A 21,142-nucleotide genomic window follows, 5' to 3' on the forward strand; every position below is an offset into this window, starting at 1 on the left:
GGTTCGCCCCGTGTCCTCCCACCAGAAGGTCGCCTTCTTCGTCCACTCCTGCCTGGACGCCGTGCGGGTCCAGGTGCGCCGAGACGGGAAGCTGGTTCTGTCCCAGAGCGTGGAGGGTGTGCGGCAGTTCCTGCTCCGGGGGCGGCCCAAGGCCAAGTACCTCCTCCGGCTGAAGGGGAGCAGGAAGGGGGCGTCGCTGCTCAAGGTCCTGGCTAGCACGCGGCCCGGCAAGCACGCCTTCCCGTCCCTCCCCGAGGACACGCGGATCAAGGCCTTCGACAGGCTGCGCACCTGCTCGTCGGCCACCGTGGCCTGGCTGGGCACCCAGGAGAGGAGCAAGTTCTGCCTCTACAAGAAGGAGGTGGGCGACCCCTACAGCGAGGACCAGAGGAAGAGAGAGCAGAACCAGTGCCTGGGGCCGGACACGAGGGCGAAGTCGGAGAAGGTGCTCTGTAAGTACTTCCACAGCCGGAACCCGCAGCGGGCGGTGACCACGGAGACCGTCCGCGGCCTCCAGCCGGGCAAGGCCTACCTGCTGGATGTGTACCTCGTGGGGCACGGGGGGCACTCCGTCAAGTACCAGAGCAAAGTCGTCAAAACCCGCAGGGTCTGCTAGTGACCTGGGTGCAGGCGAGGCACGTGGACCTGTCGCGGGGACCTGTCTCGGGGCCTCCAAGATGCGAGTGCCCGTGGCTGAGCTCAAGGGAGGGGTGTCCGCGGGCGTCCGTGGATGCTGGCGTCCCCTCGAGAGGGGAGACTGGTCCTCGCCCACCCAGGGTGCCTGGTGTGTGATGTCACAGACAGACCCCCGCAGGAGCCGCCGTCCCCGCTCTGACCACTGCATGAACTGCTTCTAAATTATTTTATTACCTGAAAGTTTAAAAGATGCCACTCATTGCACACATCTCCCCAAATGCAAACCAGTCCTCTCTATAGATGCTAGGATATATCGATATAAATTATTTTATAAAGTCTTGTCTTAAATGTCGGTGTGTCTATGATCGTAAGCTATTCAAGCCTCCTGTTGAAGCGCAGATCGGATCTACGTCCGTGATGTGGACGGCGCTCTGGTCAGTTGTACGGTAAATGCTTATCTGTCGTGTGGAATGTTCAAATGCTGTATGTCTCTCCTGTGCGGAGTTGACGCGTTGTATCCATGTACAGAACATTAAAGATATTAGAGTCTATTCTGCTCATTTTCCCATGCAGCGACCTTGGTGTGTCCGGTTAATGTCTGTCCCCCGAACTTGCGCCCTTATGCACTTTGGCACCGGGCCCGACCCTCTTTAGATAGTTGCAGACGTGGCGAGTCTCCTTGACGTCGCCATGGCATCGGAGACGGGTATCATGGTCACAGCTCGCAGTTATGAGCACCTCGTCCTGCACAACCCAGTACCTCTCTGTGTTTAAAATAAGCTCCTCCGCCCTAACTGGTTTGGCTCAGTGGATAGAGCGTCAGCCTGCAGACTCAAGGGTCCCAGGTTCCATTCTGGTCAAGGGCATGTACCTTGGTTGCAGGCACATACCCAGTAGGGAGTTTGCAGGAGGCAGCTGATCAATGTTTCTCTCTCATCGATGTTTCTAACTCTCTATCTCTCTCCCTTCCTCTCTGTAAAAAATCAATAAAATATATTTTAAAAAAATAATAATAAAAATAAAATAAGTTCCTCCTTTAGGTACAAACGTGGGGTAATTCCAGGTGTTTTCTGTGTGCGTGTAATTAGTAACGAGAGAACGCCAGAGGCGGCTGTTTCGTAACATCAACAGTCCGACACTTTTCCCTTTGATTTTTCATGAATCTTTAAAAAGTAATTTAGGTGCCAGACAACACTGAGGCCACGGGTGACGGCGTCCTTGTGTCCGAGGCCCTAGGGGGTTTCGTTCTCCGCACGTGCTGCACGTGAGGCCATGAGAACCAGGGCTCGAACGGGCCGGAACTTGCAGTCGCCTGAGTTGTGTGACTTTGGGAACACCTGTTGCTGCCCATGTGCGCAATCAGGTGGGGACGGACCGGATCAGGTGACGCCACAGGCTCCTTTCTTTCCCTCATAAGACGTTGTCCTTGGTGGAACTCTGCGATACTCAGTTACAGAGAGTTTCTGGAATTCCAGGTGGACACAGGTATAACCCTTCGTGGCTCCCTCATCCCCGACGTGCCGGCTCCACCTTCCCCAGGGGCCAGCACAGGTGCGTTCCGTGCGGGCAGATGGCTCTGGCCCAGGGGGTGTGAGCGCTGATCCTCACGACCGATGCCCTGCCCCCTTAGGAGCAAGTGTCCCTCGTCAACATGGACCATCCAACTCGTCCGTGTTGAGACCAAATCAAAATGTGTCCCGCGTGTCTGTGCAAAACAGCAGTGGCCCCTGAAATAATCCTTTATAAGGACGTGTGTGTAACCAACCTAGAAAAAAAAAATGTTGTTGGTTGAAAGTAAACCTTCAGAATTGATAACATCCCAGTGATGTTCTCTCCTGAATTAAGAGCGTGGTGCCTTGGGAAGGGGGATCCACGGTCTCTGATGACTCACAAATATGTTCTCACACAGCAAAGCGCTAAACCCACTCCGGTGAACCCGCCATAATGCAGCTTCCGAAGGTGGCGGGCTCCCCGCTCAGCCGGCCGGGAACCAGGCCAAGTCAATCTCACCGAGTTGGAGTCTCCAGCCGCTGCGATGGCGGCTGCTGCAGCCTCTGGATAAATCCGAGCATTCTTTCATGCCCCAGTGAAGTTCGCCTTTTAAAAATGTTAGGAAAGTGAGAGACACATTGTGAAACTCCTGTCACTCATAAAGAAAGAGAACCTATTAATGTTAAAGCTCCGTTACTCACTCATGTGCTGAGGTTTTGGGAGCGCGCAGGTGAACTGAGGACAAGAGAGAGGATTTTGCTCCTAATTAAGGAAAGAACTGGAAAGTAGCTACTGTGAGAACGCACCCCTGGTGTCCACGGAGCTGAGGTGTGCGTGTGGAGAACAGGGCGCAGGAGCCCCCTTGGGACGGGCGGAGCTGCGTTGAGGGGAGCGCGGTCTGAGCACGCACCCAGGTGCACCCCTTCATTTTTCAGGTGCAAAAAGAGACGACCAGAGAAATACCAACAGAGTTCTCGTAGTCGACACAGACAATGGTGGAATCGCCCAGGCTCCCAGATCCTTGCTGGAATACAAGTCAGTTCTTAGGGGGGGAAAGTCACTCGATCATTTTCCAAAAGGAAACAAACGTTTTGTCTTCTTGTTGATGTCAAAGCAACCTGTCCTTAAAGCCCATTTCAGATTTCCTGAAGGGTGTGTGCATAGCCTATAACCGATAACTGCAAACTGGTAAGAAAAAAAACAGATTGGTTTTTACTTTTTTATTACTGATTTCAGAGAGGAAGGGAGAGGGGGAGAGAGAGGGAGAGAGAGAGAGAGAGAGAGAGAGAGAGAGAGAGAGAGAGAGAGATATCATTGATAAGAGCATCACTGATTGGCTTCCTCCTGCACGCCCCCCACTGGGGATCAAGCCCACAAACCATGCATGTGCCCTGACCGGGAATCGAACCGTGACCTGGTTCAGAGGCTGGCGCTCAACCACTGAGCCAGGCGGCCGAGCTCCAATGGGTGTCTTCAGAGACAGGGTCTTCTGGTCTAGGTCTGCGTGCACACAGACTTGAGGCGATACGGTCATTAGTTGCTTAAATGACAGCCCTGTATTTTTAAAATCTAAACTATTCAGAATCAATAAAAATTGTAGCGGATGACTTCCTTGGTCAAATTGCTTTACCATCAATGTCTAGATGATTTTTTAAACATCATTAAAGGGTTCGTGCTGGGAAGGACACGGGCATCCCTTATTGCTGCTGTTCAGAACACATTTGAAAAATTACCATTTGTGGAACCCTGAGAAGCCCAATGAAGTGGCTGCAGTAAAATCATCGCTTAGATGAACTCCGGGCGTTAAAGTCAGCTTGATGGCTCTTAATAGTTTGGGAGGTTCAGACGCCGTCAATGAAAACAGAGTTTCTTTCATGCTCAGCTTGTGGGATTCAATGGGCCTGTAGCCAATCAGAATCTGTTTCAATACTAACCAGCCCCTCAGGGACCACCTCATCCACAGCCTCACTTTTTAAAAAAAGTGTGTGTTTATTGATTTTAGAGAGAAAGGAAGGGAGAGGGAGAGGGAGCTAGAAACATCGATGAGAAACATCATCTATGGACTCCCTCTTGCACGCCCCCTGCTGGGGATCAAGCCCGGCCACCTAGGCATGTGCCCTGACAGGGAATGAACTGGTCGTTGGCTGCTTGGAGCCTGGGATGACACTCAGTTCACTGAGCCACACCGCCAGGCACGACCTTGGAGAACAAGATCCCGTGGCATTTCCACAGCCACTCCCCCCCGCCACCCTTGACATGGTGGGATGCCGAGAAAGCTGGCTGGGACCTGGCTGTGGGGTGTCTCGGGACGAGGGCTTGAGGGAGGGGGCGCTGGTGGGCTCAGCTGTCCTGCGTGTGCTTGTCCGCGGGACCATGGGCTCTGCACACTCACACTGTGTTCTCCCCAGAGCCCCGGCCAGAAAAGCAAACTGGTTCATCAGGGCCTTTGCTGTTATTCTGAAGGTGGAAAGTGGGGGAGGGGAGCAGAGAGGAGATGAGAAGAGTGTAGTCCTACCTCATTTCTTTCTCAAAGGGGCCTGTGAGGTCGAACGTAGCTCAACTGTATAAGGTTGGGGATTCTGTCCTACACCCAACCTTCCCCTGGGAAACTGGACCTTAATCGCCACCTGCTAACTGCCCGTTGGGTGGCTCTGGTGGTTGGAGCAGCGTCCCCTACGCCTGAGAGATTTTGGGTTCGGTCCCGGGTCAGTCTGGGCACGTAGGGGAGGCAGCCATCAATGCCTCTCTCTCCCTTCCTCTCCCTCTAAAATAAATAAGCATGTCCCGGGTGAGGAGTTTTAAGAAACGAGTAATTAACATTGTCTCCCACTGATAGACGTTCTCGTTTCCTGGGAACAGTGGGCCGTGTATGGGGGTAAGATTTCCTTCATTTCTGTTTGTTTACTCTCCTCCTTCTCAGTTTTGGGGAAGAAACTTCTTCATCAACGTTCAGAGAGGAAGTTAATTAGAATGGCTTTTCATACCCACCCCCAGACCTCCTTCAAAGATGTTTTTAAATATCCCAAGTGTAAAAGAAACAGAAGGCCTGCAGAGATCAACAGTGGGCTCCCACACTGAAGCGTCCGGGCGCAGGCACGTCGCAGGAGGCACGGGCATCGGTCGGCACTAATGAGGACCGGGTGGCCTCGGCCGTCCCCCGGGGAGAGAGGGAGGAACTAGGAGCAGAGGGGGTGTTGGGTCCTCGTAAAGACCGGTTAAAAACAGGAATAAGAGTAAACGTTCTCATTGTCCCATCATGCCCCTGGGAGCACTTCGGAGAGCTGAGGAGGTCTTGAATGGAGAGTTAGGAGTGTAGAGTCCAGAGGCTCTGACCAGGGGCACGTTGAGCCTCCGTGGACACGGAGGGGCCCCAGGCCTGCAGACTGCAGAGCAAGAGTCTGAGTGGACTCAGCTGTAAAACAGAAACAGAGCAGGCGGGTCTTGCTATGGCTGATGAGATCCAGTCAGAACCGCCTACAAAAACAACCATCTTACGACGAAGAGGTGGGATGAATGTGTTGCTTCGAGTCCAGAATTATTGTCAGAAACTGGTGAATTTTAAGCAGTGATTTAAAAATATCTGCCATCTCTCCCTTGTTGGTAAACAACCTGCCAAGATGAATATCCAAATAAACAAATATCCCGTTCTTGTCCATAGTCAGTTCTTCGCGTAGTCCAGTGATTCCCAAAGTGGGAGCTACCGCCCCCCGGTGGGCACTGCAGCGATCCAGGGGGGCGGTGATGGCCACAGGTGCATTTGGGGGCGATGAGTAACTGCTATGAAAATTTAAAAAAAATTAATTTCCAGGGGCTGAGTAATATTTTTTCTGGAAAGGGGGCGGTAGGCCAAATAAGTTTGGGAACCACTGGTGTAGTCCTTCCAACGTATATAAATAGGGAGGCCCAGGGCAATATACATAAGATATATGTACTTGACCAGACCCCAAAATGTCCATATTCAGCTATAACTCGGACAGGGTTTTGCTTCTGAGAGAAATTGTTTGTAATCAACAGAACCAAGTATATTAATGCACAGCGTGTGTGTGGGAGGCGGAGGGCGGGAGGTAGGCCTGTTCAGTCCCATCCCTCCCTGTGGAATAACTCGGACCTGGGAAAGGAGGTGGTCTGTGAGTGCCTCTCCCACAGACTGGGTCAAGGAGCAGCTCCCAGGGGCCGCAGGGGACCCTGGGCAACCACGGCTGCCCGGCCTCTGTGGGGGCCGAGCTGAGCTCTCCGCAGACGCTGGGGCTAACGAGGGTGGCTGTGGCTCAGCCCCAGGACTTACAAGCCGCCTTGGCGACATTGAGCAATTCTGGCTTTTTCCAGGCTGAGCGAGAACTTTATTGAGGCAGGTGAGGAGGCAAGTGAGACAAACAAGCATAGGTCTGTTTCTTAACTGGCCAAATGCCACTCCTCCAGTTTTGTTACAGTAAAACTGCAGTTTAAAAACATGTTTTTAAGAAATCGCAGGCTCCTTTAGCCGGCTTTTTACGTGGTAGGATCGAGTACCCCCTCCCAGTTAAATAACGCTTAGCGTTTTTCCTCAACCGGAGAGGCCAACATTCAGATCAGAGGTTGCCGAATTTTGCCTTTCTCCATCGCGCACACGACCCTGGATTCCTGCGGGGGGTCCACGCGTGGTCTTCGGGTCTGGCAAAGGGGGCAAAGGTGTGAAGCCAGGGTAAGACCGCGGCATTAGCATTTACATTACTCCTGTTTTGTCCCGTTCCCTTGACTCATGGCGGGAGGGAGCTGTGTGCTGAGCAAACTTGAAGGCCCCAAACCCTGCGCACCAGGGCCCGGGCACGCGTAGCGGGAGGGAGCGAGGGCTGAGACTGCGGGTAGATGCTCTGATCAGAGTTCCCGGCGCCGAAGCACACGATGCTTATGTTCTGCTATGGACACGGGGAGGACCGGGCTTCCGGTTCAATATCGCTGAGGACTCCGGCCAGTTAGCACCTGTCCGGAAGCCCAGGCCGCCTCCTGCGAGTGCTGGGGCTGCCCTGCCGCAGGAAGAGGAGGAGAGCGCTTCCAGACGCCACTGCGCTCTCCCTTCTCTGTTGTAGCCACAGGCTGATGGAGCCAGGACTGTGCGGCCAGCGGAGGAGAGGACGGGGCACATGTGCTTTTAGCTTCAGTGCCTTGAGCGATCTCATTCGAAAATGAGGAGGGGACGATGGCGGAGATTCCTTTTGGAAAAGTGGGGAAACTAAGGACTTGAAGCAGACAGCGAGCCAGGCCTGAGAAGTACAGCTATTGAGCCCTGATGACTCTGAAACGAATCCATTAGTGTTATTCTCAGTGAACAGACACGGAACCCAAGGCACCGAGGAGTCACGGCCTGGGCTCAAGGTCGCCAAGTGAGTGCGGAGTGGGTGCATCTGGCTCCGGGGTGTGTCTCTCTCCACCTCCACCTGCCTGGTCCTGGGCCCTAGTGCTGGTTAGTGAAGCAGAATTTCCCACAAGGAGCTCATGAGGGGCAGATAGACCAACAGGGGGAGGGGGGAGGATTACAATATTTTCAGAGCTTGGTCTCGACACAGAAATGATTCTCATTGCGTGGGTAAGCGTGGAGGGCCAGAGACAGAGGAGAAATAATTCCGAAAGCATGGCCGAGTTCCCCCGACCACGCCCGATTTTCATTGTCATGGTGTCTTGCACTGTAGCACCACCTTGCCTGGTATCTGCTCATGACAGAGAATTTGCCGTAATGCTTACATATAATATAACGTGTCTGTAATACGATGCCAACAAACCTTTATTTAATGCTCCTGTGTTTTCTGGTTTGGGTTCTGTTGGGCCATGGTTTTGCTTTCTTTTGTCATGTTTGGTTTTTTTTCATCTTTATTGTTGAAAGTATTACATAGGTCCTCCTTTCCTCCCATGAACCTCTTGGTCATGGTTTCTTAAAGGCAGATAGTTACTGAGCCTTCGTTAGGTCTGGCCTCGAACTGAAATTACATCGTAAACGGAGGCATTGTGTTGCTAACGCAGGACAACTTGAAGAGATAGATGCTGTTACTGCCCACACATCACGGATGAGGAAACCAAAAGTCAGAGAGGTTAAGTCACGCCCCCAGCGTCACACAGCAAATGAGGGTGCAGCCCAGGGCCCAGCCCAGGGCCCCAGGGAGAGCCAGTGAGTGTGGATGAGTCTTGGTCCCTGCCTGGGGGAGGGGCCTCGGGATGTGCTGCTCCCGGAACCTGGGGGGCAAGTTCACCTTTAAAGCCTGCGGACCTGTGCTCACTCTTTTCAGCCCCTGCTTCTGGCACGGGAAGTACTTGCTATGGATAGTTTCCTGGTTCCCTTTAGGACACCTTTGTTCCCTGCAAATGCTTCCTATGTCCTTGGCCTGAGGAGGCTCGCCCAGCCCCTGCCCAGTCCCGGCTGCAGGCTGGTGACCTCGCCTTGCCCAGGGCCGGTGCCCTGGTGGCGGGGCCCAGGCCTCCCTCAGAGGCCAGGCGTCAGCAGCCGTGGCCGCATTGGCTGGCCCCTATCCTGCTCTTCCTGAGACGGGGCGAAGGGGGAGCAGGGCCCTGGTGCCCCCCTTTCCACTTTAAAAATAGATTTTCCTAATTCCTACAGCAGGCATGTCAAACTCAAAGGCTACCACAGGCCAAATAAACAAGGTGTAAGTGTATGTGGGCCGCAAAAACACAAAAGCTTCCATTTTCATAGAAACGTAGGTTTATTTCCATAGAGACATGCTGAATACAAAGGGCTGAAATAAATGAGTGATTGTTAACATAAAATAATAGAAGTTTAATAAATATTAATATTTTTCTTGAACATTCGCTTACCAGACACTGAATAACTGCACAGATTAACAAGCGTAACGCAAATAAACCTATTTTTCTTGTTCTCCAAAAGCGAAATATTTCCTGTTGTGCACAGCAAACAAGTCAGTCCAAGGCTAATGTGGCCATCGGCTGCTAAAATATTCGCTGCTGGTATCAGTGAAGAGAAATGGTGCACCTGTGCATAAGGTGCGTAAGGGAAATGAATGCAACACGATTATAGTCATCAGTCATTAGTGAATGTTGTATTTCCTTATTAATAATTATGTAGAACAGGATATTGTAAAAATTAAGTTATGAAATTTTTATTAACACATTTTTTACATACCATTATGTTGGCCACAAAAATATTTGTTGTGGGCCCCATGCGGCCCGCGGGCCGTGCGTTTGGCATGCAGTAATGTTGTCCTACAGTAATGTTGTCTAAAAACGGCATTCACAACACGAAATGTGAACCTTCTCTCTAATTCCGTTCCCCAAAAAAAACGATCGCGATTCTGCTGGCATCCCCTGCACAGAAACTAATACGTATCATTATCTGTTTGGATCAAATGGGGGTTACACTACACACACAGTTTGCCACTGGCTTTTCTCGTTGAACTTGCTGTTTGGCCCACATTCCATGATGCCGGACCTCATTTCTTTTTAAAACGTCGGCTCTTCCTGGACATTTTCTCTGATGTGGAACGTGCATGTCAGTGAGAGCACGTGGTGAGAGCATGTGTTGGTTACACGTGACACTGTACCCAGTCCCCGCCAGGCTGTCCCCTGCGTCCCCTGTGGTCCCTGTTGCTCCTGAGCTCCCTCTCTGTGGCCTGACACTCGCCAGGCCCTGGGGAGCCACCGCAGGCCGATCGCCAGCGCCCTCCTGGCCGGGCCTCAGCCCAGCTTAGGCAGGGATTCTGGGAGTCGGGTTAGCAGCACCGGCCTTGGTAGCTGGTGACCCTCCATCACTGACTGAACCCCGCACCCCTCCCCCCGCCCGGCACTTCCTGCTCACCTGCCTGCCTCCATCAGGGAGCCTGCGAGGTCTGGTGAGCCAGGATGGCTAGACTCCCCCAGTCAGCTTCTGCCCACGGACCCATGCCCACCCTGCTCGCACCCAGATCCCCACATGTTTTGTGGAGCCACCTGTCTCCCCTCCTGCAGTGGCCACGGCAGCACCCTGCCTCCAGTGCTGGGCGCATGACCTTGGCTCCCCGTGGGACAGGTGGCAGCACGGCCTCTGTCACGTAATCAAATGCTTCCAGACTCTGCTGCCTCCCCAGCACCCCTTGCGGGGGGTCCCCCGAGATACGGATGTTGCTAAGGAACAATGCACTCAGGTTCTAAGAACCAGAGAACTAGATCCACGGAGAGTTCAGAGACCACGACCTGGGGCCGGTTCCAGGGATCTTCTGTTAACACAGTGATGGCGAACCTATGACACACGTGTCAGAGGTGACACGCGAACTCATTTTGGGTGACACGCATCGACAGAGACAAAAAATTGCATAATTCAAATATTTGTCTCTCGCAATGGCCAGAGTTGGGCATCGCTCGAGTTATATTATTACTCACGTTACTCATGATCAATAACGCAATTCTAAAACCGGATGTAAACATGTACATTGGTGTTGCGTAGCAAAGACACACAGTGAAAACATCCCAGATACATTGTTCCAATATTGACATTAAAATAAAAAGGTTAAGAATTGCACTATAAAGAGATTAATCTTTACTCATGACATTTTATTTTTACTCGAGTGACAAAATGCCCAGTTCTGGAAACGGCCTCGTTATTGCCAACATGTGCCTCGGGTAAGCTTCCCATGTGTTCGGGTGCACTCGGCAAACAGACACACTTGATCGCCATGTTCGTTAGGAGACAGGAGTGGGAGGGCTAGAAGAAAGAGATATTCAGTGCAACAGTGCTCGACGAGACATTCTGCGTGTCGGATAATTGATTACAGCACCATATATTTGTTGGTTATACATACTATCTTCGAATTGTTTTGCACCAGGAGTCAGTGCAACAACACTGCAAAAAGTTACTAGGTAAGAAACCTATCAGCCTTTTATAAAAAATGCCGTGATTTATATTTATTTATTTTTGCAGCCTTGTGATGGAGAATCAAAAAATAAAAAAGCAAGATTGAATGATAAAGGAAGTGGAAGTAGCAGTAGCCGACCCTTTCAAGACATATGGACCGAGATGTACAGGATTGTCGACAGAAACAACAGATCATTGTGCATACTGTGTAATGAAACGGCAGTAAGCAGAACGTGGAATATAAAGAGACGTTTTGAAACTAATCATTGTCAGCTCTTGGAAAAAAGTATCAATGAAAGGAAGGAATACATTTCTAGGCAGCTACACCTCTATAAAAGTCAATCAAATTCCATCATTAAATTTGTAAGATGCTCTACAAATTTAACATCAGCAAGTTACTGTATTGCTCACTCCATAGCTCAGCATGGAAAAGCCCTCAGTGACGGAGAATTTATTAAGGAAACATTTCTAAGATGTGCACCAGCTCTATTTCACGATATGAAAAATAAAGATGATATTATTAAAAGAATTTCTGAGTTACCACTCAGTAGAAATACTATCAAAGACAGAATAATAGATCTTAACAAAAACGTACAACATCAATTAAAAATAGACTTAAATAGTTGTAAATATTTTTCGATTTCTCTTGATGAAACTACTGATGACACATCAAATGCTCGGTTGGCCATTATTGCTAGATATTCTGATGGTCTCACAATGAGAGAAGAGTTGATAAAGTTAGTATCAATGCCAATAACTTCATCAGGAAACGAAATATGTAAGGTTGTTATAAAAACATTCAGTGACCTAAACATTGATATCTCTAAAATTGTGTCAGTCACGACAGATGGGGCACCAAATATTGTGGGAAAAAATGTGGGATTCCTGAAATTGTTTATGGAAGCTATTAGACACCCACTTGTGCCTTTTCATTGCATTATCCATCAGGAGGTGTGTGTGCCAAATCAGGATTCTCAGCATTGAATGATTTAATGTCAGTTGTAACAAAAATTGTGAATTTTATAGCTTCTTGACCCATTCACAAGCAAGAATTTTCTGCACTTTTACAGGAAGTTGATTCAACCTACAGTGGACTACTGATGTTAAATAATGTGAGATGGCTGAGTCGAGGTAAAGTACTTGAGCGATTTGTGGAGTGCTTTGAAGAAATTACGGTATTTATTGAGAATAAGGATCTGGCAAACTTTCCTCTGATCAATGATCATAAGTGGGTCAGCAATTTGATGTTTTTTACAGATCTCTGTTCATATGAATGAACTGAACTTAAAATTACAAGGTTTTGGCAAAAGTATTGACGTTATGTTTGGATACATCAAATCTTTTGAAAGTAAACTTAAAATTTTCAAGTGTGATATTGAAACTAAAACTTATAAGTATTCTCCTCAGATAAAAAAGTATTTCGAGAAGGCCACTACAATGAGTGTAATGGAGTCCATACTTATGTACCAGAATATAGTAAATTTGTTATTTGAACAGTTCAGTGAAAGATTCGACCAATTTAGAAGCCTAGAACAGACCATTAAAATAATTAAGTATCCGGATGTAGTTGTTTACAGTACTTTGGAATTAAAGGATTTCCAATGGATGCAAATTGACGATTTAGAGATGCAACTTGCAGATTTTCAAGGTAGCGTTTGGACTCATGTGTTTGTCGACTTAAGGTCGAAACTTGAAAATCTGGAACGAAATCGTTTGAATAATGAAGAAGGGTGCAACTACGAACAAGAAATTTTTAGTGCTTGGAACAGAGTACCTGACAGTTTTAGTGACATAAAAAATCTAGAGGTGGCTTTACTAACAATTTTTTCATCAACATATTTTTTTTTTAAATATATTTTATTGATTTCTTACAGAGAGGAAGGGAAAAGGATAGAGAGTTAGAAACATCGATCATCTGCCTCCTGCACACTCCCTACTGGGTATGTGCCTGCAACCAAGGTACATGCCCTTGACCAGAATCAAACCTGGGACCCTTGAGTCCGCAGGCCGACGCTCTATCCATTGAGCCAAACTGGTTAGGGCTCATCAACATATTTTTGTGAGACTTTGTTCTCAGCATTAAATAATATTAAAAAGAACAAAAGAAACCGGCTAACAGATGAAGTTAGTGGTGCTTGCTTGGCCTTGAAGTGCACCAAGTATGAACCTGCAATTGAAGAATTAGCAGACAAACTTCAGCACCAAAAAAAGTCACTGATTTCTAGTTTTCGTACCATTTGATTATCATTGTTTTTATTATTATTTTTTCCTAAATACACATTGTTTTTCTGTTTTTGTTCATTTTATACATATTTTTTGGTTGATTTTTCTTTGTTAAATGGCACTTAAATATATAAAATAAATGTCAAAAATATAAATCTTTTTTTTTTTTTACTATGGTTGCAAATATAAAAAAAAATTATGAATGTGTCTATATGTGACATGGCACCAGAGTTAAGTTAGGGTTTTTCAAAATTTTGACACGCCGAGCTCAAAAGGTTCGATATCACTGTGTTAACAGTTGTCATTAGTGCTGCGAGGGGTGGTTTGTGTTGCTGCTCCAGGCGAATCAGGGTGACCTTCGGCAAGTGCAGCCGGCTCCAGGAAGAAACTGTCCCTGAGTCCATGTGACACAGAGGGGGTTACACGCAGGTCATCCTGACTTCTCTTTTCCTCTCCCCTCCTAAACCCATCCCCACCCCCTGAATCCGAGAGAGCCGGGGACCGAGGCTTTCGGTGGGTGCTTGTCCATCCTGTGTGGGCGGAACCGGGAGTAAGCAAAGGGACACCCCACCCAGAACCCTTCAGGGATCCCGTCAGGGGGAAGGTGACAAGTCGCCACCTGCAGGCCGTCCTCTGTCCTCTGCGAGCTGCCTTAGGAGAGCTCAGGGGGCTGAGGTGGCGGCCACAGAAGGGGCGGGCCCTCCCAGGCCTGAATGTCTGAAGTGTCCCACACTCTTTCCTGAGGGCACTTGAACAAACACCTTTAAAATTACTGTTTCCTGCCTGTTCCAAGTTCTGCTTAAACGAAATTAAAGATTAAGAAGGAAAGACTCACAAAGGGTCTGCAGAGGTCTAAAGCATGAACTAAAAAGTATTTTTAAAGAGCATGTGATAAAATGGTTACTGCATCTGCACTTTGGGTGAGATTAAAATGAACGGTAATGCCAGCATCTGGTTTGTTGTACAAGTCCTGATTTTATATGTATTTTCCAAAAATATATATGTATTTTATATAAATACACAGAGAATATAAAGTTGTTTACAAAAACCACCTATATATATATAAAACCCTAACATGCAAATAGACTGAACGGTGGAACAACCCAACAACTGATCACTATAATGTGCCCTGACCACCAGGGGGTGCGCAGAACATGGCAGGTGTGGCAGCCGTGGTGGGATGGTGGAGCAGGTGAGCAGGGGTGCCAGAAAAAGGCAGGGCACCGGTCACTGTCATTGGGGAGAGCCTTTGGTGGTTACTGACAATTCTTTGCTCCTTAGGGCCATGGTCCTGCCTTGCGCTTGCACCTGCTGCCCGCATTGGACCCACTCGCACTCGCTGCCAGCTCCCGGCACTGGCCCTGATCGCTTGGCGCCGTCAGTGGGTGCGAGTGGTGACTGCCAGCCCTGATCACCTCTTAGGGTTTCTCCACCTCCCCCTGCTCCTGAGGGGTGATCGGGGCTGGCAGCTGCTTCTCCCACCCACTGCCGGCACTGGCTCCACTTGCACCCGCAGCTGGCGCTGGAGCCGCTGCTTGCACCTGCTACCTGTGCCTGGCACCAGCCCCAACTGCTCCACGCCATCGTGTGGGAGGGGTGATGGCAATGGTGGGAACAGGGCTGCCGGCAGACAGGGGACGGGGGGTTGTGGCGGGAGGTACCAAGTGGGGGCACAAAGGATGGGCCGAGACCACCTCCTGTGGCCACCACAGCCTCGCAGCCCACAGTTCCTTTCAAGGTGAACAAATTCGTGCACTGGGCCCCTAGTATATAGAATAAAACCATAAAATATTGGTCTTGGATTTATGCTCTCATAATCCAGAATAAGAACGCGTTCTAATTTTTCTTTTCTTTCTTTTTTTAAAGATTTTTTTTATTGATTTTTTAGAGCCAGAGGAAGGGAGAGGGAGAGAAATCTACATAGAGTGAAACATTAATGTGAGAGTAAAACATCACTCGGCTGCTTCCTGCACCTTCCCACTAGGGATTGAGCCCGAAATCCCGGCTTGTGCCCTGACCCGGAATCAAACCCTAAAACCTTTAGGTGCACGAATGACACCCAGCCAACAGTCCCTCATCAGCCAGAACCTAATTTTTCTCTCTCGTGCTGCCTTTGTCTGTTTCCTTAGGGTTGTCTTTGCCTCACAAATGTGGTCTTTCCTTCTCTCTACCCTCAGACATAACTTGTATAATATTGTCTGTTTCCTAAATATTTGCTAAGAAGCACCTGAGAACCACCTGGTTTGTAATCTGTTGGAGCATGATGGCAACTTATTCTATTCACTAGAGGCCCAGTGCATGGGTGGGGTCCGGCCGGCCCCATCCCCAATCAGCAGATTGGGGTCAGGCCTGTTGGGAGGTGCCCCATGGCAGGAGGTTGGCCGTGGCCCACCCTGATGGGGCCAGGCTGGCTGGGGGAGGGGCCTTGGGTGATTGGCTGGTGGGCCCCGCCCCTGATTGGGGTGGAGGGGCTGATTGTGGCTGAGGCTGGCCATGGGGAGGGCCTGTGGGCCAGCTGGCCCTGCCCCCGATTGGTGTGGGGGGCTAAGGGGGATGGGGCTGGCTGTGGGGAGGGGCCTCAGGCTGATCAGGGTGGTGGGGGCCCAGGGGTGGGGCCTGCCAGGGGAGGGGTTGCAGGAGGTTGGCCCACCAGCCCCGCCCCCTATTGAGGTGGGGTTGGCCGATCTGGGGTGGGGCCAGCTGGGGGAAAGGGCCCTGGTGGGGAGGGTTGGCCAGCCGGCCCCACCCCCTGATCGGGCCAGTTCCCTGGCCGCTGTGGGCATCATAGTGACTTGTCATTACGGTCATTATGGTCGCTGGCTTTTTATAGATTTCCTGATTGTGTGCTACTCAGGCTTTCTATTTCTTCTTGAATCAAAATATTAATTCATATTTTTCTTTGAAATGTATCATTTCACTTAAATTTTCAAATGCATTGCTCCAAAGTTATTCATGGTATTAGGTTGTGGCCTGTAAATATCCTACATATTTATAGTTTAATTTGCCTTATTACTTAAAAAAATTATTTGTGTCTTCATTTCCATAAAATCTTCCCAGGAACTTGGCTAATATTATAGAGAGATTCTGGAAAAGAAAAAGTACATTAGGTAAAAGCTAAGGAAACATCAGTTAAATGTGGGCTTTGATCAATAAGAATGTATGAATTTTGGTTTATTTATTCTAGCAAATGTATCAGACTAGCGTATGATGCTAATAATGAGGGAAGCTGGGTGTGGGGTGTATGGGAATCCTGTATGCGATCTTCACAATTTTTCTGTAAACCTAAAGCTGATCTGAAAAATAAAGTGCATTAAAGGAAGTAGATGTTGCCCCGGCCAGTGGCTTAGCTGGTTGGAGCGTCATCCCAATATGCCAAGGTTGCAGATCTGATCTCCAGTCAGGACACATACAAGAGCCAACCGATGAATGCATACATCAGCGGAACAACAAACCGACGTCTCTCTCTCGCTTTCTCTCTCTCTCCTCTCTCTAAAACCAATAATTTTTTTAAAAAAATTTAAAAAGACAAATGTTGCCTCAAGGCCTTAAGGAATCTCAAAAACAATGCTAATACATTGCTGAGTCTTAAAAATATAGTTTTATAGACAGCAGAACGTTCTAGGTGTCTAAATGACTATGTCCACCATATGAGGTTACTAGGTATTTGCTGAATGAATGAAATGTGTCTATGAACCATTCTGAAACTCAAGGCCCTGGTCCGTTCATTCATTCATTCATTCATTCAGCAAACCTGGATGGGATGTGGTCACTGCCTTCCCGAGGTCTGAACTAATCTTTCTGAGAAGCGAGTTGAGGCGAAGGCCTGCGGAGGTCCCCCAACTCCAGCTGCAGCCAGAACAGCGGCAGGGAAAGGCCCACACATTTTCTGAGTCTCTGGTACTCCAGCTTGGGGAGGAAGGGAGAGAAGGCTCCGATCCTTTAGCAGCATTCGGCCATTCAGGCATAAATTCCGGTAAGAAGAGGAAGTGAAAAGCACTGACAGGACACAGCCCTGTGCTCCCGGACCGGAGGCCGAGACCCCACTGCGACGTTGGCACAGCTGGAGGCAGGGGCTCTCGCTCTGCTCCAATGTTCTAACCTTCCTCTAGGAAGGAGCAGGAGGAGAAAAAGGTATCAGCCCCTCACACGGAGAAAAAAATTGCATTGAAAATATTCTGCAGAAATGGAGCCTCAGAGAAAGGCAACTGCAGTAACAATAATCCATTCCCACAGCAAGTCTCGGAGTCGAGACCACACACTGTCCTACGTGGGGAAAGCTGAGGAGAGCTTGCGAGACCCTCGGCTGACCGTCCCCTGCTTTCCGATCTGCGAAAGGCGGTCTGTGTGAGCGATGATTTCCCCATCGGATCAGGGGTCCCAGGGATGGGACACTCCCCGGAATCAGAAGCTACAAGGTCTGGGGGCGGGGCGGGGGGCAGGGGAAGCTGTTAATTGCAGAAAGCAGATATTTCCAGGCCATTGGCTCTACCTCCACTCCTCCCCGAGGTGTGACCCTGCCGCCTGGCAGGGCTGCTGACGTCTGTCATTAAATCCGAGTGGGGGAACGAAGGCCCGCCTCCGGCACCGCTCTCACCAGTTCGCTTTCACTCCTGTGGGGTCACTGTTTGGGTTTGTCGCTGGGAACGTTTCATTGGGGTCCTTTGGCTGCCGAGTTGTTTTCACAAAGCGAATGGAATTCAGGACCCAAACAAACGGCTCTTCATCAGGCCGAGGGACAAAGACGCTACGGCACTGGGTGCCCTTTCCAAGGGTGCTAATTCAGCGAGATTCAGCGTTCTGTCTTCGGGTTTCGGTCAAGGTGATGCTTAGGAACATTTTGTTAATGTGAAGTCAACATTTCAGGGGAATCAGCTGAGTTTTCCACTTGATTTAGAACCGAAGCGCCAGGAACTGCAGAGCCTGGTGTTACCGATTTTTCTCCCGTGATTGTGGCACCAGCCTGGATTGCAGACCCAGAGGTACACCTGGAAATTGCTGTTTGGGGCCAATGCAATCCTGTTTTTTGGGTTTTTAAAAATATTTTTATTGATTTCAGAGAGGAAGGGAGAGTGAGAGAGAGAAACATCAATGATGAGAGAGAATCATTGATTGGCTGCCTCCGAAACACCTCCAAAAGGGGTTGGAGCCTGCAGCCTGGGTATGTGCTCTGACTGGGAATAGAACCCGGGACCCTTCAGTCTGCAGGCCAGCCCTCTATTCACTGAGCAACACCAGCTAGGGCTGCAACCCTATTGATTTATACTCTGTTTGACCTCCGTCACCTCCTCCCAAATGCAGCTCACCAGGCTGTATTGGGACGCCTTTCGAGGTCTCCATGTTTACAGCTCTGACATGCAGGTCTTTACAGCCACCGCCACCTTTTCCTGTGGGGAAGCCCAGTCGGGTCTCGGGCCGCGTGTGTCGTTGCCGGGTGTTGCTGGGTCACAGAGCAGGGGAGAGATCATCACTTCCCTGGACGGCTGCTCTGGACCGACCTTTATCACCACGGCGGCGGCGAGGAAAGCCTGGTACCGCTTCACAGGCCTCGATGGTACCAGGAGCCCTAGTAAGTCCAAGGTCGCCGGCACCAGCGCCAACACCGGGATCTGCAGAGGAAATTGCATGGAGGCCAGACCTGACCTCAGAGGAGAAAACCTTAGCGCCAAGTGGCTCCTTTGTGTCGACGTGAGTTTCACTGCAGCTCCCCTTCGCCCACTTGTGCACCAGAACGGAGCTCCGGGAACACGGCTGTGACAGGGCGTGGAGCGCCTGCCCGTGGAGGGTTTATCCCTCGATAAAGGAGAAAGTGCATTAGTGATCACCTGCGCACGCGGAGCTGGCACACCCGCCGCTCAATGTTGTGTCCGAACATCCACCCTGCCGACGAGCAGTGCCTGTTCGCCGTAGAGGTCAGTGCCCTGTCGGGGGGCCTGCTTCCCGTCAGGCCTTGAGCCACTGCGCTCAGTGTCTGTGACACACGCCTGTTCTGAGAAGCGGATGGAACCGTCCTGCCGGTTGGGCCCTGACGTGTTGACCGCATCTGACCTCCTGGTTTGCCACGTGGGCAGCGTGGGTGCCGGCTTCGGGCGGCCATCTGCGATGTGAGGCAGCAGGTGGGCTTAGCCGTGGGAAGGGGACACTGTGCCAGGTCAGCGGTTCAGAAACAGTCTCCTCTCCACACTGAGTGTTTCTAGCAGGACCTGGAGCCTGCTGGGAGGTGACTGACAGAGGCCCTGCAGATAATTAACCCTGTGGGGTGCCCAGCTAACCCAGCCACACACTCCGCCTAAGGGAAACGGACCATCCCCAGGGATGCCATAGGCTGCCCAGGCTGAGCCCAGCTGGGAGTGATGCCACTGGGTGCCCAGGCTGAGCCCGGCTGGGAACAATGCCACAGGGTGCCCAGGCTGAGCCCGGCTGGGAGTGATGCCGAGGGGTGCCCCAGGTGACCCAGCAAGTTGCACAGGCCATTCCTTGATTTCTGCTCAAAGCCCTTTTTCTACAATATTTTCCTCAGTTAACAGAGTTTGACCCAATTGTTACCAGGACTGTTCTGAAGGGTTTTCAGGGATGAAAACCCCACTCCAATACGAACGTCAGATTTAAGTGGTAAAAGTGACGCCAGGGGCATATACACCGGTCCCCCCACGTTTCCACCTCCCAGGAACCTGGTCAGGAAACCTCCACGGAGCTTTGCTTCAGAAACACGTTGCCAATCGGCAATAACAACATTCACATGAAGACGGGCCTGGAAGCCGGCTCTGGGCCGGGCTGCACGGTGAGGCGCTCCGGGCCCCACGGACACCATTTCCTTTCAGTGACCAAGGCCCGAGCGCTCACTTCCTCAGGAGCCTCATTAATGACACCTGCCTGATGAGGGCCTTCCCTTGTGAGGGAGGCTCTGGGGGATGAACTGCCTGCGGAGCTGGAAGCAGGGAGGGCAGGAAACCGAGCTGGGGTGCAGCTGAAACTCGGGGGCCCACGTGCCTTAAAGAAAGAACACGCCACACACAGCGAGCGGGGTGGCCCCGTGGACAGGGAGGGGTGCTGGGCCCCATCGCTGGGGATCACGCGGAGGCCCCCTGGGAGCCAGCCTCAGGGAGCCGGAGCAGGTGACGCCAGCCACCCCTTTGATGGTCAGAGGGGGCTGGGGCGGGGTGGCATGGGGACGGAATACAGTCCGCGCTATCGTGGTACGCGTCCTCCGTTTCAGATGATGCTGCAATCCATGGGGTGTCACAGCGTATAAAACACGCATCGTTCACACTGTGTCGAATCCGTCAGAGAAAACCTGTGATGTTCTTGGCTGGCGCAGTCTCTCTGGACTTCCTGTGCGTGGGGTGGTTCCTCAGAGCGCCTTTTAAGCGATGTATCTACATTTAACTAAAGGATGACGGCACCCATTCCTCTCAACCAGGGAAACCGTGGAGGGACTGGAAGACAGTTACCAAAGAGAAGCCCTGGATTCAGAGAAAACACTGGGCGGAGAAGGCCCGCTGCTGGCAGGCAAGGGCGCACTCAGCGCATGTGGCCTGGTCGGACAGAGAGCCCTGCGGCTTCGGAAACAACGCTTCATAGCTTTGCCAGGACAGCACACCGACCTGGGCCCTCGTGTGGGATCGTCGCTGGCTGGTGTCTTCAGAGGGTGTTTCCAGGGCCTGTCTCACTGCCAACAGCACAATCCTGGTGAGACTGTCCCCACGGGCCGTGCGTGGGAATCAGAGCCGCCAGCTCCTTTGAGGGCCTTCCCCCAGCCACCCAACCGGGCAGTGAGGTCTCCCAGTCACTGATTGCTTATTCTTAGGATGCACTAAGGCAGCGGTTCTCAACCTGTGGGTTGCGACCCCTTTGGCAGTCGAACGACCCTTTCACAGGGGTCGCCTCAGACCATCCTGCATATCAGATATTTACATTACGATTCATAACAGTAACAACATTGCAGTTATGAAGTAGCAACGAAAA

At 50.6% G+C, this 21,142-nt stretch overlaps 1 protein-coding gene across 1 annotated transcript in view; it reads left to right on the forward strand.

The window, feature by feature from the left end:
• The window catches only part of NDNF (neuron derived neurotrophic factor), an 8,499-nt gene extending 7,295 nt beyond the window's left edge, over positions 1–1,204 (forward strand). The window contains 1 exon segment of the mRNA XM_006106384.3: positions 7–1,204. Coding sequence (XP_006106446.1) covers positions 7–616 — 610 coding nt within the window. The 3' untranslated portion in view covers positions 617–1,204.
• Positions 1,205–21,142: the final 19,938 nt, after the last annotated feature.

This window comes from Myotis lucifugus, unplaced genomic scaffold (assembly GCF_000147115.1).
Source record: "Myotis lucifugus unplaced genomic scaffold, Myoluc2.0 scaffold_814, whole genome shotgun sequence".
NCBI lineage: Eukaryota > Metazoa > Chordata > Mammalia > Chiroptera > Vespertilionidae > Myotis > Myotis lucifugus.